Source organism: Micromys minutus (assembly GCF_963924665.1).
Source record: "Micromys minutus genome assembly, chromosome: 2".
Taxonomy (NCBI): Eukaryota; Metazoa; Chordata; class Mammalia; order Rodentia; family Muridae; genus Micromys; species Micromys minutus.
In genome coordinates this window covers 88082118-88102031 of record NC_137971.1, presented here as the reverse complement: position 1 = coordinate 88102031, position 19914 = coordinate 88082118, and the positions used below count along the sequence as shown (strand labels likewise).

At 35.4% G+C, this 19914-nt stretch overlaps 1 protein-coding gene across 1 annotated transcript; it reads left to right on the top strand.

The window, feature by feature from the left end:
• Positions 1-2063: 2063 nt before the first annotated feature.
• LOC308417198 (olfactory receptor 5P56) lies at positions 2064-2996 on the top strand (the record flags this gene model as incomplete). Its single annotated transcript, XM_080912353.1, has 1 exon — positions 2064-2996. One exon carries the CDS (start codon positions 2064-2066, stop codon positions 2994-2996), a length of 933 nt encoding a protein of 310 aa, XP_080768479.1.
• Positions 2997-19914: the final 16918 nt, after the last annotated feature.

Genomic DNA, 19914 nt, shown 5'->3' with positions numbered 1-19914 from the left:
ATCTGAGTTTTGGATCTTGGCCAATCTGACTGGTGTGAGGTGGAATCTCAGGTTGTTTTGATTTGCATTTCCCTGATGGCTAAGGATGTTGAGCACTTTCTTAGATGTTTCTCAGCCATTCTATATTCCTCAATTGAGAACTTTTTGTATAAGTCTGTACCCCATTTTTTAATAGGGCTGTTTGATTCTCTGGTGTCTAGCTTTTTGAGTTCTTTGTATACCTTGGATATTAGACTTCAATCTGATGTGGGGTTGGTAAAGATCTTTTCCCATTCTGTTGGCTGCCGTTTTGTTTTCTTGACAGTGCCTTTAGCCTTACAGAAACTTTGCAATCTCATTAAGTCCCATTTGTCAATCTTTGACCTTAGAGCTCGAGCCATTGGTGTTCTGTTCAGGAAATTTTCTCTTGTACCTGTGAGTTCTAAGGTTTTCACTACTTTCTCACCTAATAGTTTCAGTGTACCTGGTTTTCTTAAGTACATATTAAAATATTTAAAAGGTACATAGAAACATATGTAAAAATATCTATTGATTGAAGTGTGTGATAGGAATTATATGTCAAAGAAAATTTTAAGTGTTTTCTCCACCCATTTTATTCAATTTCAATTTAAATATTGAGAAAATGAGATGTGATTTATATTGCGTTGTAACATATTACATGAAATATTTAATTAACTTTATTCTTTCTGAAGCCTTGTTTTCTGGAGAGGAAGGTAAATTATATGCATTCTTAGTTTTCCAGAACCTAGTTAATACATTAATTATACACATACTCAAACAAAAATTTTAGCATATTTCTGCCCAAATACTGTGTTTTTTTAAGATAAAGATAAGTATTATTGATAGGAACATGTAAATTTGATGGGAATAAAGGGAAAAAAACTATAAAGCAGTGTCTACATCATCCATCTATCTGCAAGAAAAAGAAAGTGAACCAGATCCATCCTGGTGAGTCAGAGAAGGGTGTTTAAAGAGAATAATAATGAAGGCTAAGGCACTAGTTACTATTGTGGACCGCTGGGTTAGTCTCAGAACTTCATGGTAAGATGGTGAGAAACACAGTTAAATGTAGGAATAAGTCAGAAAGGATAGTGAGTATTATACCTATGAGGCTATAGTTCATCTTGAAATACCTAAAACGTTTATAAAATTAGATTTTTGGCATTATCCTGTTTTTATTGGGATTAGGACATTATGTCATAGTATGATAACTGTATGAAGAAATCCATGTGAATTAGAAGGGAAATAGACAGAATACAGAATAAAAGTGATCAGGGATTTAACCTGGTTACACAGAGAATGGAAAAAGAAGATGTAAAAAGGAACTTCAAATAAATTAGTCCAAAGCAATAGGATTTGACCGAATGGAGTACAATATAAGGAAGATGGCCAGGGAGGCCAAGTTGTAGACATGATGTTGTGAATGGCTGAGCTGACTGAAGAGATGGGTGAAAAGCAGCAGTTAATGGCACTGGCTTTCCTTGCTGCAGAAACAGATTAATGTTCCAGCACTGATATGGTGGCTCACAGCTGTCCATAACTCCATTCATAGGAAATACAAAGACATCTTCTGATCTCTCCGTGAACAAGGATTGCATTTGGTGTATAATCTTGCATATGGGTAAAACAACCACACACAAAAACTTAAATACATAGAAAGAATATAAAATATTGTTGGAGGTCTTGAAGAAGACTAAGAAATGACAAAATTTAAAGTGGTTAGAGGATTCCTAATTGAATTGTGCATGAGAAGAATCTCAAGAGGTCATTGAAATTGTGGATTTCCACATAAGGGAAAGATCTTTGAAGTAAAGATTTGGAAAACTTTGTGTAAGTACTGCATAAAAAAGAAAGGTAATAGAAAAGGAAAAGTGAGAACTTTATTCACATTTTATATAAAGAAGAAAGAAGCCAATATTTAATTCTTAAAGCCATAGATATTTATAATTTGAGTCAAAGGATAGTATTAATATGTGGAATAAAAAAGAAAAATATAGAGAACATTGAAAAAAGTAAAGAAAAATAATTCTAATTTTCCTCAACAGGGGCATTTCACAACTGAGATGGAGGCTCAGAACCACACCACGGTGACAGAGTTCATTCTTTTGGGGTTAACAGAAAATTCCACACTGCGTGTCATCCTATTTATGACATTTCTAGGGATATATGCTGTTACTTTAGTGGGCAATTTCAGCATCATCAGTTTAATAAGAAGCTGTCCCCAACTCCATACCCCCATGTATCTGTTCCTTAGCCATCTGGCTTTTGTGGACATTGGGTTTTCCACATCAATCACACCTATAATGCTTACAGGATTCCTTGGACATACAATAGCACTCTCTGTGGCTGCTTGTGAAGGCCAATTCGGCATTGCAGTGACATTTGGGACAGTTGAGTGTTTCCTTCTAGCTGTCATGGCCTATGACCGCTATGTGGCCATCTGCTCATCCCTGCTTTATTCAACACATATGTCCCCCAGGATCTGCTTCCTTTTAGTTGGAGCTTCCTATGTGGGTGGCTGTGTGAATTCATCAACATTTACTAGTTGTCTGTTGAGTCTGTCCTTCTGTGGACCAAATCAGATAGATCACTTTTTCTGTGACTTCCCTGCCGTGTTGAAACTCTCTTGCTCAGATGTCTCCATTATTGGAATTATTCCTTCCATCTCTGCTGGATCCATCATTGTGATCACAGTGTTTGTCATAGCCATTTCCTACACCTACATCCTCATCACCATCCTGAAGATGCGCTCCACTGAGGGCCGACAGAAGGCCTTCTCCACCTGCACCTCCCACCTCACTGCAGTCACTCTGTACTATGGGACCATTACCTTCATTTATGTGATGCCCAAGTCAAACTACTCTACTGAACAGAACAAGATACTGTCTGTATTCTACACAGTGGTGATTCCTATGCTTAATCCCCTCATCTACAGTCTGAGGAATAGAGATGTAAAGGAGGCTCTCAGGAAGGCCACTGTCAGAATCTTTCCATAAACTATAATGAGTTTATGTATGCATGCCACTATTAGAACTTAGTAAGTTCTGCTCAAGTGACTGTGTAAGTTAAAGTCCTATTCCTTTGTATTAACTTTTCACTTTATACACTTGTATATATATAGTAAGAAGACACTTTGGTATCTTTCAAGTTATAAATACATAGCAATAATTATTATAATTATAAAATTCCTCAATGTGTCAAAATTTTTATTTATTTTATCTATGAAAGAAACAATAATTTAATCTTGCCAGTTTAAACACATGTCATAAATCAATTAAACATGGATACTCTTTATTCTGTAAAAAAGAAACAAAGTGGCATTGTTATTTTCTTATTTTTCCATAAACACTATCTGAACATTGAAAAATAAATGTTAATCTACCATATAATTTTGAAGGAACAGACATATGAAGTTAATAGTAAAATTCAGACTAAGAAACCAATAGTTTTTGACTTTACATTCAGCTTGTATAATAAGTTTATTATCTTCTCATTTTCAATTGCACTCAGTTTACAGAGGCAGATATCAAGCCTTGAAGAAACCAGACAGTTTCTCCAGAGAGATGTCGAGCCATCCCCTCTGATTTTATTTTCCATGCAGAACAAGTGTTGATCAATCCCTCTGGCTCCGTTTTCTTCACACTTGACCTATATTATGTGATTATAAATCTAATGTAGTGAGCACTGTCGTGATACACAAGATTAGTAGAAAGTAATCAGCCCTCAGTACATCACATTAATCTTATGAAAATTGGTTTTATGAAGAATGCCTTTTTATGCACACCATAACCAAGTTAGACCTGGGAAAACTGGCTTGATACCCACTTTAAGGAAAATAAATTAATGATGTTACAGTTGTATGAATTTTCTAGCATTCTAGACATTTTAAAATACACATTAAATTCAGACTTCTGAAACAATGGTATATGTACCAATGTAGAAGACAATTTTATAATTAAAGTTTTTGTTGACTTGGGAAAATGGATTATTCCAATAAAACTATTTTTTTCAAATACAGCCACAGAGGTAGAACCTAATGTTCTTAACACAGAGGGACTGTTAGATATAATTAAATTATTTTGATTAATTTTCCACAACAACATCAATCTGGGTCTATGAAAAATTAGGATTTAACATCCCTTCTTATATAATAAGCCAGAGATGATCTTATAGGTTACAGTGAACTATTTTATTTTATAGAGTATTTTTGCCTGACACATTCATCACCCCCCTCATTATGAGCTTGAAAAAGCTAGTGTGAAAATGGCTTTCACTTGGGAACTCCAGAGAAATGATTTATGTTAATGTTTATTTCTTTTTAAAGCAAGATTTAGAATCTGATTACCCTGGTCAGGGTTTGGTGATACTATTTTAAGAAGTAACAGTGAGAAAAAATGTTTGTTGTTAATAAGGAAATTGTATAGTATATACTTGGTAGAGGAAACCACAAAACATATGAAAAAATGCTTTAAATGTAAAATTATGACAGTTATCTCAGCCTTAATCCTTGTCAAATCTTAATATTTATTGTATTACAATGGATACAGAAATTAGAAAAAAATAAGATCATTAAGTATAGTATGGGAAAGGTACAGTGTCACACAGTGAAACTGAAAACTCTGTAGCTATTTTCTGAGAAATGGAAGGAGGGCAGGGCAATTGCTTATCCCATTCATGGAGAATAAGCCTCTTGTCACAATGAAAATCTCAGTGAACAAGTCAAGTTTCATTTTTCTTCCAGTTCATACCTAACACAGAAGAGTAATTCAGACCTCCCAGAGTAATTTTGCCCAGAGTTTGACTATTTCCAGCTATCTACCCCTCTTAGGTGTGTTTCCTTCTTTATTTTATTATTACATTTACTTTATTTTTTTAACAACTTTATTTTACAAAACAAAGATAAATGTACAGATTTTAAGCATTGTTTGCATAAAATTATACAATACATTTTGTCAGTACTTTTTTCAGATTTTAAAATAATTTTTACATAAAACTATGAATATATTTTTTAGTCAGTACTTGATTTTTTAAAGGTTTGATAGTATGCATTGAAAACTTAATAGTTACAATGAGCATAAAGTACATGTAAAACAAAATGTAACATGGAAATAGTCAAAGTTTTCTTGTTGTATAGAAATTTTTTTGTTTTGTTTTGTTTTGTTTTCTTTAATTCTTGGACTTCATACAGTCTGTGAGTTGTTTCTGGGGCAGTGCGAGCCTCTGGGGTTAGCATCCCATTATCAGTGACTTCTTTTTGTTTTAGAGCTTTCAGGTACGCTGTTAAGTAGGTAGAATGAGATTGCTCAATATTTTTAAATCCTTTTTTAACTGGATAGTTTATTTATTTACATTTCAAGTGTTATTCCCTTTCCTAGTTCCCCTCTCTACAGGTTCCCCCTTCCCTTGTTTCTATGAGGATGCTTCCTCTCTTACCCACCCACTACAACCTCAACACCCTGGTATTCCCTTATACTCGAGCATCAAGGCTTCAGAGGATGAAGGGCCTTCCCTCCCATTGATGCTAGATAAGGCAATCCTCTGCTACACATGCAGGTGGAGCCATGGGTACCCCATCTCTATACTTTGGTTGATGGTTTAGTCCCTGGGAGCTCTCGTGTGTTCTGGTTAGTTGATATTTTTGTTCTTCCTATGGGCTTGCAAACCCATTCAGCTCCTTTAGTTCTTTAACTTCTCCATTGGGGTCTCTGTGCTTAGCCTGAAGGTTAGCCTAAAATATCTTAATATGTATCAGTATGGCTCTGGCACAGCCTCTCAGGTGACGTCTATATCAGGCTCTTGTCAGCAAGCACTTCTTGGCATCACTAATAGTGCCTGGCTTTGGTGGCTGCATATGAAATAGATCCTCAGGTGGGGCAGTCTCTAGATGGTCTTTCCTTCGGTCTCTGCTCTACTCTTTGTCCCTGTATTTCCTCCCATGAGTATTTTGTTTTCCCTTTTAAGAAGGAATGAAGCATCTACAGTTGGGTCTTCCTTCTTGAGCTTCATATGGTTTATGAATTGTATCTTGGGTGTTCTGAGATTTTGGGCTAATATCCACTTAACAGTGAGTGGATACCATGTAAAATCTTCTTTGTCTGAATTACCTCACTCAGAATGATAGCTCCGAGTTCCATCCACTTAACTAGGAATTTCATGTAGCCATTCTTTTTAATAGCTAAGTAGTACTCCATTGTGTAAATATACCACATTTTCTGTATCCATTTCTTTGTTGAAGTACATCTGGGTGGTTCCAGTTTCTGTCTATTATAAATTAGGCTGCTCTCTCATGGGAGGAAATGCAAGGTTAAATAAAGGAACAGGGAATGAAGAAAATATCAATCAGAAGCTACCTAACCTGGGGATCTAACACATATGCAGTCACCAAATGCAAGCACTATAGCTGATCACAAAAAGTACTTACTGGCAGGAACGAGACAGAGATGCCCCCTCAGGGACTATGCTAGAGTTATATAGATACAGCTAAACATTCTTTCAGATAACCATTGGTCTGAACTCAGGGATCTCAATGTGGTTGCTAAAGAAAATACCTAAGGAAATGAAAGGGGTTGCAAATTCATGGGAAGATAACAACATTATCAACCAACAAAACCTTCAAAAACTCCCATAAAGTAAAAAATCGACCTTTGCGCACACTTTGAGATAAATATTAATCCAGTTGTATATGTGGCTGAAGATAGCAGTGTCTGGCATCAATGTAAGAACAGACTTTTTTTCCAGAAAGGGCATGTTTTGCCAATGTATGGGAATGCCAAGGCAATGGAGTGGAGAGGGGGATTATAAGGGAGTGCACCTTTGTAAAGGCAAATGAAAGGGGAGGGGAAATGGGACCAGGGAGAGGTAAGAGGATAACATCTCAAATGTAAATACAGAGTATCTAATAAATTAGACAAAAAGATTACTAAACTAAAAAATAAATAAATAAGGCTGCTATGAACATAGTCCTTGTTATATGCCCAGGTGTCATATAGCTAAGTTCTCAGGTAGCACTATGTTCAATTTTCTGGTGAATTTCCAGACTGATTCCAAAGTGATTGTATCAGCATGCAATCCCATCAGCAATAGAGGGAGATTACTCTTTTTCCACATCCTTGCCAGAATCTGTTGTCACCTAAAGTTTTTTTTTGTTGTTGTTATTGTTTTTTTTTTTGTTTGTTTGTTTTTGATCTTAGGCATTCTGACTGCTATGAGAGGAAATCTCAGGGTTGTTTTGATTTGTATTTCCCTGTTGGCTTAGGGTGCTGAACATTTCTTTAGATGCTTCTCATCCATTCGATATTTCTCAGTTGAGAATTCTTTGTTTAACTCTGTACCCCATTTTTTAATACAGTTATTTGATTCTCTTGGATCTAACTTCTTGAGTTCTTTATATGTATTAGATATTATCGCTCCATCAGATGTAGGTTTGAAGAAGATCTTTTCCCAATCTGTTAATTTCCATTTTGTCCTATTGATAATATCTTTTGCCTTGCAGAAGGTTTGCAATTTTATGAGGTCCCATTTATCAGTTTTTGATCTTAGAGCATAAGCCACTGGTGTTCTGTTTTGGAAAATTTCCCTTATGCCTATGTGTTTGTAGGTCGTCCCCATTTTCTTTTCTATTAGTTTTAGTGTAACTGGTTCTAAGTGGAGATCTTTGATCCACTTGGACTTGAGTTTCGTACAAGGAGACAAGAATGGATCAATTTGCATTCTTCTACATGCTGACTAAGAGTTGAACAAGCAATATTCATTGAAAATGCTTTTTCCCCCACTGGATAGTTTTAGCTCCTTTGTCAAAGATCAAGCAACCATTAGTGTATGAGTTCATTTCTGGATCTTCAAATCTATTCCACGGATCTACCTGCCTGCCTCTGTACAATACCATGCAGTTTTACTCTGGTTTCTCCTCAGATTGTATAAGTCTTTCACCTTTAACTGTGAATGTTAAATGGAAATATCCCAAGATATACAGTCACATGCAGGGGTGCCAAAGGCCATGCAGGAAGAACAACAAACAGCTTTAGAACTCATGGAATACAGATTACTAGTTTGTATTGCCATGATGTGTTTTCCTTGAACAAGCATGGCCCTGAGGATTATGTGTTGTGAGAATTTCATGCTGTTATGGAGTTTTGTTCTGCTTGCTGTCTTCACTTCCCTCTTACTGTATGAATTATGTGAAAACTCTAATGGGGTCCAGCTCTTTTCTGGGAAGTATCACTGGCACTCACAGCAATAATGCTTGATCTCTTTCAGGCATTACTGCTAGAGCAGAGTAATGATTCAATCACCACCATAGGAAAGAACTTAGAGGTGTAGATTGTCACCAATGACCACTACTGTTAGAAAGTATTTAGAAAAATAAAATTGTTAGTGAAACTAGGTAAAAATGATTTTGCTACTCACTCTGATATAGAAAATCTTAGGAAACAATTTGAATTTAACAAGCCACACTCTTAATAGTTATGCTAGAGAATAGATTTCTTTCCACCCTCTCTCTTTTTCTCTCTGTTGTGTGTATGTGTGTGTATGAATTTTTCTCTTCTTACTTGCTGACCCCTAAGAGTTAAATGAGTTTTGAGTTTCTCCCTGGTCACAGGGAGTGCTATCCAAATGAAGTGACCCTTGTTTCCTCAGAGAAACGTCTGCTGGGTAATTTTCCCAGGGGAAGAGCTAAACCAATTATTTCCTACTCTTCCAGCTTTAATAGCAAGATATTACTAAGTAATATTATTATGAACCATCTGTGAGGGAAATAAAGAAGGAAAAACATAAAAGAGTAAAATACAGAGACAAAACATATGAGGATTTTGAACAAAATGGGGATACAAGGAATGCAAAACAGGAGGTGAAAAGGCAAAATCAGAAAACAAATGATAACAATAATAGGACATCTTGTATTTGGTATAATGATGTGTCTCGCCGTACCACATGCCGGAATGATAGACAAAGGCAATCAAACTTAGCTCTGGAATTTCTCTTTTGACAAACATCTACAAAAGTCTGGTGAAAGTTTAAGATGTAGCATGTTTCATCTCATGACACTAAAGAAATATAATTGTCTAAATTTAGCATCCTCAGACATAAAGATTAGCCATGCAATGAACATCAGACACTAATGAGAGAGACCAGTGTGTTCAAGAATATTCTGCATTATATATTATATATTGACACAGGCCTGGTGAGACTGTGCTGCGAGTAGCCAGGGAGCAGAGAGGTCTAGGCCAAGAGCTCGGAAAGTGCGCCCCCCCAGAATGGTTAAGGAGAGCAGGAACTCTGCCATAGGGACTCAGTTTCCAACTGAAGGGCCTGTGCCTGCAGAACAGGCGCTCAGGACATCTGCCACCAAGAACAGCGGAGATCCTGGGATGCAGGACGGGTGAAACTTCTCTTCGAGTAGCCAGGGCACAGAGAAATCTGGGACTAGCGCCTGGAAAGCTTGTCCCCCCATTGGTTCAGGGGAGTAGGAACTCTGCCAAAGGGTGTCTGTTTCCAGCCAGAGGGTCCTTGCATGCAGAACAAATGCTTAGGCCATCTGCCACTGGGAACAGCAGATATCCAGGGACACAGGCCAGGTACATGGGAGAGGCAAGAACAAATCACTGACAATAAGACCACGTGTAATCACAGAAAACAAGATAGCAAGAGGAAAGCAAAAGAAATTACTCAAGGGAAATCAAGACAACCTGGCAACACCAGAACCCAGCTCTCCCATCACAGCAAACAGCAGAATGACAAACACTCCAGAAAATGAAGACTCAGACCCGAAATCCTACCTCAAGATGATCATAGAGATCCTTAAACAATAATGAGAGGAAAAGCATAAAGAAAAAGAAGCTTTTAGAGAGGAAACAAGACAAAGAACTAGAGGAAAACAGAACCAAAGAGATGAAGGAATTGAAGAAGGGATTTAAAATGGAAATGGAAACAATAAAGAAAACACAAAAAGAGACAACTCTCGAGGTAGAAAACCAAAAAAGAAATCAGGAGTCACAGATGCAAGCATCTTTAACGGACTACAAGAGATGGAAGAGAGAATCTGCAGGGCCAAAGACAACATGGAAACATAGACAAAACAGCCAGAGAAGATGCAAAAGCCAAAAAGCTCCTAACCCAAAATGTCCAAGAAATCCAGGATAAAATGAGAAGATGAACCTAAGGATAATAGGAATAGAAGAGGGTGAAGAATATCAACTAAGAGGCACAGTAAATATCTTCAACAAAATCGTAGAGGAAAACTTCCCTACCCTTAAGAATGAGATGAACATGAGCATTAAAGAAGCCTATGGAACTCAAAATAAAGTGGACCAGAAAAGAAATTTCAACCGACACATAATAGTCAAAGCACCAAGTGCCCAAAGCAAAGAAAGAATACTAAAAGCAGTATGGGAAAAAGGTAATGTACCATATAAAAGCAGACCAATCAGAATCAAACATGACTTCTTAACAGAGACTATGAAAACTAGAAGAGCCTGGACAGACATGATGCAAAACCTAAGGGAACACAAGTGTCAGCCCAAATTGCTATACCCAGCAAAACTGTCAAAAACCATGAATGTAGAGTCCAAGATATTCCAGGACAAAACTAAGTTTACACAATATCTGACCACAAAACCAGCACTACAACGAATTGTAGGTGGAAAACCCAATACAAGGAGGGAAACTACATCCTAGTAAAAACAAAAAAAAATACCTAAGGGAAAAAAAACCAAAAGAAGGCACAGGCACAATTCTACCTCTAAAAGCAAAAATATCAGGAAACAGCAGCCACTCTTCTTTAATATCTGTTAACATAAATGACCTTAATTCCTTAATAAAAATATGTAGTCTATCAGACTGGATACATAAACAGCATTCAGCATTTTGCTGCATATAGGAAACTCATATCAGAGACAAAGACAGACACTATCTCAGGGTAAAAGGTTGGGCCAAGGAAAGGGCCCCAAGAAGGAAGCTGTAGTGGCCTTTCTAATACCGAATAAAGTAGATTTTCAACAAAAAGTTATCAAAAAAAGACAATAAAGGACACTTTTTACTCATTATAGGGAAAATTTTCAGTCGGAACTTTCAATCTTTAACATATATGCTCCAAATACAACAGCACCCATATTCATAAAAGAAACCCCACTAAAGCTCAAAAAATGCATTGCACAATACATAATAATAATGGGAGACTTTAGCAATGATTCTCATCAATGGATAGGTCATGGAAACAGAAACTGAACAAGGACACAGTGGAACTAGCAGAGGTTATGAACCAATTGGAATTAATAGACATCTACAAAACATATCATCCTAAAACAAAAGAATACAATTTCTTCTCAGTACCTCACAGCACCTTCTCCAAAATTGACCATATAATTGGTCAAAAAACAAGCCTCAATAGATATAAGAAGATTGAAATACTCCCATGCATCCTATCAGATCACCATCACATACAGCTAGTCTTTAATAACAACAAAGACAACAAAAAACCTATATACACTTAGAAACTAAACAATGCTCTATAAATCAATAACACGGTCAAAAAGAAATAAAGAAAGAAATTAAGGATTTTCTAGAATTTAATGAAAACAAAAACACAACATACCCAAAACTATGGGGTGCAAGGAAAGCAGTACTGAGAGGAAAACCCATAGCACTGAGTGATTCCAATAAAAAAGTGGAGAGAGCATACACTAGCAACTTGACAGCACAGTTGAAAGCCCTAGAACAAAAGAAAGGAGATACACCCAAGAGAAGGAGACTTCAAGAAATAATCAAACTTAGAGCAGATATTGACCATATAGAAACAAAAAGAACCATTCAAAGAATCAACAAAACCAAGAGCTGGTTCTTTGGCAAAATTAACAAGATTTATAAACCCTTAGCCAGACTAACTAGAGGGCAAATAGAGAGAATCCAAATTAACAAATCATAAATGAAAGTGGAGACATTACAACTGAAACTGATGATATTCAAGAAATTATCAGATCCTACTACAAAATCCTATACTCAACAAAGCTGGAAAATCTGGAGAAAATGGATGAATTCCTAGACAGATACCAGATACTAAAGTTAAACCAGGATCGGGTAAACTGTCTAAATAATCCCATAACACCTAAAGCAATAGAAGGAGTTATCAAAGCCTCCCAACCAAAAGTAGATCAGGTGCAGATTGGTTCAGTGCAGAATTCTATCAGACATTTCTTTATGACCTAATACCAATACTCGCAAGTCTATTCCACAAAATAGAGTCAGATGGAACACTATCTAACTCAGTTTTTGAGGCCACAATAACCCTAGTTCCTAAACCACATAAGACCTTACAAGGAAAGAGAGCTTCAGACAAATCTCACTTATGAACATTGATGTAAAAATACTCAACAAAATCCTTGCAAACTGAATCCAAGAACATATCAAAACAATCATTCACCATGATCAAGTAGGCTTCATCCCTGGGATGCAGGGATGGTTTAATATATGGAAATCCATCAACATAATCCACCATATAAGAACCTCAAAAAAAAAAAAAAAAAAAACACATAGTCATCTCACTAGATGCTGGGAAAGCATTTGACAAAATTCAACACCCCTTCATGTTAAAAGTCCTAGAAAGAACAGGAATCCAAGGCCCATACCTAAACACAATAAAAGCAATATACAAAAAACCAATAGCCAACATCAAACTTAATGATAAGAAATTTGAAGTAATCCCACTAAAATCAGAGACTAGACATGCCAGTCCACTCTTCCCCTACGTATTTAACATAGTACTGAAATCCTGGCCAGAGCAGTTAGTCAGCAAAAGGAAATCAAAGTGATAGAAACTGGAAAGGAAGAAGTAAAAACATCACTGTTTGTAGATGACATAAGAGTGTATGTAAGTGACCCCAATATTACACCAGAGAACTTCAACAGCTGATAAACAAGTTCAGCAAAGTGGCTGGATATAAAATTAACTAAAACAACAAGCAGCCTTCCTCTACTCAAAGGACAAACATGTGTAAAAAGAAATTAGGGAAAATATACCCTCCAAAATAGTCACAAGCAATATGAAATACCTTGGTGTGACTGTAACTAAGCAATTGAAGTACTTGTATGACAAGGACTTCAAACCTCTAAAGAAGGAAATTGAGGAAGATTTCAGAAAGATCTCCAATGCTCATGGATTGGAAGTAGCAACATTGTAAAAATGGCCATCTTACCAAAAGCAATCTACAAATTCAATGCAATCCCCATCAAAATACCAACTCAATCCTTCATTGAGTTGTAAAGAGAACTGTGTAACTTTGTCTGGAATAACAAAACACCTAAAATAGCGAAATCCATCCTCAACAACAAGAAAACATCTGCGGCAATCACTATCCCTGATCTCAAACTATATCACAAGGCAATTGTGCTAAAAACTGCATGGTGCTGGTACAGAAATAGGCATGTGGATCAATGGAATAGAATAGAAGATCCAGAAATTAGCCCTCACATATATGGTTACCTGATTTTTGACAAAAAAGCTGTAAACATTCAATGGAAAAAGGAGAGCCTATTCAACAAATTGTGTTTGTCCAAGAGGCACTCAGCATGCAGAAGAATGAAAATAGACCCTTTCTTATCTCCTTGTACAAAGCTCAAGTGCAAGTGGATCAAAGATCTCCACATTAAACCAGGTACACTGAAACTATTAGATGAGAAAGTAGGGAAAACCTTAGAACACATAGGCACAGGAGAAAATTTACTGAACAGAACACCAATGGCTCTTGCTCTAAGGTCAAAGATTGACAAATGAGAATTAATAAGTTATCAAAGTTTCTGTAATGGTAAAGACACTGTCAAGAAAACAAAATAGCAGCCAACAGAGTGGGAGAATGTTTTTACCAACCCCACAAGAGATAGAGTCCTAATATCCAAGATATACAAAGAACTAAAGAAGCTAGACTCCAGAGAATCAAACAATCCTATTAAGAATGGGTACAGAGCTAAACAAAAAGTTCTCAATTGAGAAATATTGAATGGCTGAGTATCATCTTAGGATATGCTCGACATCATTAGCCATCAGGGAAATGCAAATCAATATAATTCTGAGATTCCACCTCACACCAGTCAGATTGGCCAGGATCAAAAATTCAGATGACAGCAGATGCTGTCGAGGATGTGGAGAAAGAACACTTCACCACTGTTGGTAGTGTTGTAAACTGGAACAACCCTTCTGGAAATCAATCTGTTGATTCCTCAGAAAACTGGACATAGTACTACCTGAAGACACAGTTATTCCACTTCTGGGCATTTACCCCAGAGACACTCCAACATACAACAATGGCACATGTACCACAATTTTCATAGTAGCTCTATTTATAATAGACAGAAGCTAGAAAGAACCCAGATGTCCTTCAGTAGATGAATGGACACAAAATTTTGATACATTTACACAGTGGAGTAGTACTCATCTATCAGAAACAATGACCTTATGAAATTTTCAAGAAAACAGTTACATCTAGAGAAAATCATCCTGAGAGAGGTAACCTAGTCACAAAAGAAACAGACATAATATGCAGTCACTGATAATTGGATACTAACCCCAGAAAGCTTTGAACACCCCAGAAATAACTCACAGACTGTTTTAAGCTTAAGAAAAAAAAATAACCATCATGTTTACTCTTTACATACCAAGAAAACTTTGACTCATTCCAGTTCATATCCTGTTTTACATGTACTTTATGCTCATTTTAACTAGGAAGATCTTAATGCATACTATCAAACCTTATAAAAAACAAACAAGCGATGACAAAAATGTATTCGTATACTTTTATCCAAAAAAGTTTAAAATTTGTACATTTATCTTTGTTTTTTTAAAATAAAGTTCAATGAAAAAAAAAAAGAAAAGAAAAGAAAATTGGTGCATCTCGTAATATCATCTGAACTCACAGAGTATATGAAGTTCAAGAAAGAACAATGGCCAAAAAGAATGAAAATGAAAAACCATTATGCTTAATCTTTATACACTAAGAAAACTTTGACTATTTACAGGTTACATCTTGTTTTACATTTACTTTATGCTCATTGTAACTAATAAGATTTTAATGCATACTATCAAACCTTTAAACAAATCAAATACTGACAGAAATGTATTCCTATACTTTTATGCAAAAATGCTAAAAATCTGGATATTTATCCTTTTTTACAAAAATAAAGCTGTTCAATTTATAAAAAAGGTACATTTCCCAAAAAAAAAATACATATTTTACTTTATACTATATATTATATATTTTATTATATATTACATATAATATACTGAACTTTGTAAACTTATAATTTTCATTCAGTACAATTACAATTTATAAATATTAACATGCAGATCAATTAGATTTATATTCCATTTGGCACTTTTAGGACTAGCTGAAGGAGATTGCTCAAGCAACAATAATTTTTTCCTTTGTGACTTCAAATTATTTTCAGAGTGATGTATTAGATATTTGAAACTATTATAAAAAGATATAGGAAAAACTATCATTTTAAATTATTTATTTAGTACTTAATCTATTCTAGAAACGAATTTAGTACTGAATATATGTCAATGATTCAAAGAGTTCTCATTACCAGAGAGAGCATTAAAAAATAAATTGTCATTTTAACTCAGAGCATTGTAGGTGACATGGGAGGATGCACCAGTGGGGTTCATATGATTGACCAAAGGTATCCATAGCAATGTGGATGCACTTAGTACAGACTGAGTGACAAGAAACCTTCATTCTGATGGTGATATTTGAGAAGAAAACTGAGTGGACTTATTCATGTAGAAAGTGGGGAAAATTTGCTAGATGGGAAATGGAAAATTCTAGAACTTGGTGTTTTAAAGAAACAACAGTAGTATATATACTGAAAAGACACTACAGCACTATGCAGCAGGTATTTTCTTAACTATAATAATCCATGGAAAGATGTTAAATCATAAGTGGACTTTGACTTAAGGTTTTGGAAAAAGTGTTCCCTTTAAGACAGTATATAGTGTAGCTATCCTGTATTATATCAACGCAACAGTGTGCATATTCCTCTAATGTGCTGCAGGATAATTACTAAAATGTAATAGTGGTATAAATTTTTACAACAAATTTAGAAAGAAGTATACAGGCTCATTAAAATAAAAGATAGACTAATAGAATTTATAAATTCCACTTTTGTGTATATATCCATAAGCTTGAAGTAGCTAATTTGAATAGATACTTGTCTCTTCATGTTCAGTTCATCACTGTTCATACTAGCCATGTTGCATGAAGAATCTAAGTGCCCACCAGTGAAACAACAGAAGATAGTGGAGTGGATTACTATTTATGCATAAAGAGGAGAAAATGATATAATTTGCAAAACATGAATGGAACTGGGACAAGCATTCTAAGTAAAATGACCTACCTATAACATTATCTCACTTGTGTGGAATCTGAGAGTCAATCTGCTTGGAACATAGAGTAGAAAAGGAAGTGAGCGATGGTGAGGTGAGTGGAGCAAAGGGAGACAGTTAGGCTGGAGAGGTAAGCTCTCACAGCCTATTGCACTGTTCAAATACCAGAGAAAATATTCAGTATATATCGCAATTACCAAAAATAGGGTTTTTAAGTTTTCATGGTAAAAAATAAGCATGTGAGGTGATATATCATAATTTAACCAACCTATAATAAATGTATCACTTAGCTGAAATGTGGTATTTTGAGATACTATTTATTATAGATTGGTTTGACCCTGTACTAGAGTTCCCATTCTAAATTTACCCCAATCCTATAGAACATCCTAGAAAACTGTCAAATTATTATTAAAATGCCCATATTATTGCCTTTACTGTACTTAGATGGCAGTTATACTGGGAAAGAAATAATACAAAGAATTATAATCACAATAACCTCTAATATTCTTTGGAATAATTTCAACAAAGGAAATGAAAGACTTCAAAAATGAAAACTATAACACTAACACACTGAAATGATATATCAAAGAAGACTATTCAAGATAGAAATATCTTCCATTCTCATATCTGAACCTAGTCTTGTGAAAAGATAGTCATATTTATATTCAAACCAATTCCAGATAAATTTCCATGACTTTTTTCACAGTAATAGAAGAAATATTATTATAGTTATTATAGTAAAAGGACTGATAGCTAAGGCAATCCTGAGTAAAGTGAACATTGCTGCAGGCATTCCCTGCACTGCTTGATATCAAGCCATAGTACAGAGGCATCACAATAAAATAGCATGGCCCTAGCACAAAACAGACATATTGATCAATGGAATAGATTAAAAGATCTACCTGCAAGTACATGCAACTATAGCTTCCAGGGTTTTCTCAGATGCCAAGAATGCATGGTAGAGAAGGGTAGTGTCTTCAACAAATTGTGCTTGGAAATTTGCTTCTCTATGTACTGAAAATGAAATTGCATCCTTATTGCTCACCTAGTACAGAAATCAATTTCAAGGTTAGCAAGATGGCTCAGCTGGTAAAAATGCCTACCACTGAGCTTAAAAAATTCCATCCTTGATGGAGAACGAGAACAGAGTTCTTCAAGTTGTCTTCTGAAATCCACAAGTTTGGCATCGCATGTGTATGTGTGTGTGTGTGTGTGTGTGTGTGTGTGTGTGGTATATCACCATTTAATATAGAAATGCTAACAAAATAAACTCTTAACGTGTCAAGTATCACAATGCTAAGTGTGACCTTAGTTCCATGTTTACCATGTTCAATGGTAACCAACACAATGTCACCTTGTGATATCACAGTTAGAACACATTTTCACAATTTGACTGTACTATCACAACATGATACTATGACATATTATTGTTCTACTGTGACAGAACAATGGCACATTAAGCATTCAGAGCATCTTTTCTTCAACAAGACTAATTTCATTGCTATTTATATTTATGTTTGTGTACACATGTACATGTCTGCTGGTATATACAGCATCAGATCAGCTAAATCTAGAGTTATAAGCTGTTGTTGGCTGCACAAGCTGGGTGCTAAAAACAGAACTACCATCATTTAAAAGTGTGGTAGACATACTTAACTGCAAAACTATGTCTCTAGCCCTATATTCACAATCTGCTGTGACATCACTGTGCTCCACTGTGACATCAATATGCTTTATTTGAGGTAACAGTGACCTATAGTGGAACAATGTAGCCTCACAAGTCCATTGTGGTATAAAATGCTTCACTCTGGTATCACAGTATTGCTCTGCTATTGTAATTATACAGGAGACATCACAACTTTTTACTGTGCTACAATAATGCTTTGTTTTCATGACAAGGTCCTCAATTGAGATATTGTAAAGGTATATTTCAGATATACCTCCCTACTGTGTCATTATAATGCTCTACCATGCCATCATAATGATGCATGAAAATTACAACTATCAATGTGCTTTGAATATACTCTGTTTTATATGCCAAATCTCAATTATAATATCAAAGTGATGTGCTATATCCTCTCAATTACACAGTGGCATATTCTAGCTTCATAATGTCTAATAAATATTTAAAAGCAGTTGAAAATTATTAGCTGGGGAATGCAGATTAAATCTATTTTGAGAGTACAGCTAACTCATATACACTTGGATTGTATCTAAAAGACAAATAAAAACAAGTAATAGCTAAAATATGAAGAAAGGGGAACTTTTACTTATTGGATGGGAGTGTAGATTTATAGAATTCAGCAGGGAGGTTTCTTTCTTTTTTGGGGAGAGTAATTATTCTCTTTATTTTTTTAACAACTTTATTTTAAAGAACATAAATGTACAGATTTTAAGAATTTTTTGATTAAAAGTATATAATACATTTTTGTCAGTACTCGTTTTTTTTTTTTTAAAGGTTTGATAGTGTGATCAAGATCCCACCAGTTACAATGAGCAAATAGTACATGTAAAACAAGATGCAACCTGGAAATAGTCAAAGATTTTTTTTTTAACAATGACAGACAGTACATTTAATACAGGGTACAACCTGGAATTTGTCAATGTATTCTTGGTGGGTAAGGATTGAACATGACTCCAAGGTATACAAAGAACTCAAAAAGCTGGACACCAGAGAATCAAACAACCCTATTAAAAATGGGGTACAGAACTAAAGAAAACATTCTCAGCTGAGGAATATTGAATGGCTGAGAAATATCTGAGGAAGTGCTCAACATTCTTAGCCATCAGAGAAATGCAAATCAAAACAACCCTGAGATTCTACCTCACACCAGTCAGATTGGCCAAGATCCAAAACTCAGATGACAACAGATGCTGGCGAGGTTGTGGAGAAAGAGGAACACTTATCCACTGTTGGTGGGGTTGCAAACTAATACAACCACTCTGGAAATCAGTCTGGCGATACCTCAGAAAATTGGACATAGTACTACCTGAAGACCCAGCTATTCCACTTCTGGGTATATACCCAGAGACACTTTAATACACAACCAGAAACAATGACTTAACCAAATTTTTAAGAAAAGAAAATTGGTGCATCTCGGTAATATCATCCTGAGTGAGATAACCCAGTCACAAAATAACAGACATAATATGCAGTCACTGATAGTGGGAAGCTAACCCCAGAGGCTCGCACTTCCCCAGAAACAACTCACAGACTGTATGAAGTCCAAGAAAAAAAAATAAAACAAAACAAAAAAGGGAGGTTTCTTTAAAAGCCCAAAGTCGAAACTTCTAACTATGTCAACTCCTGGCACATACTCCAAGAAGACCCATGACAGATACTTATACATCTATGTTCTTTGTTGATCTATTTACTATAGCTAAAAAGAGAATAGGCCTACAAATTTATCAACAACTTAATGAATAATGAAAACTTGATATATGGAGAGTTTTAATTATAAATAAATATAATTAAATACATTATAAATATAATTAAACACATTAAAAATAAAAAGTTTGCAGGAAAACAAAAGTATTTAGAA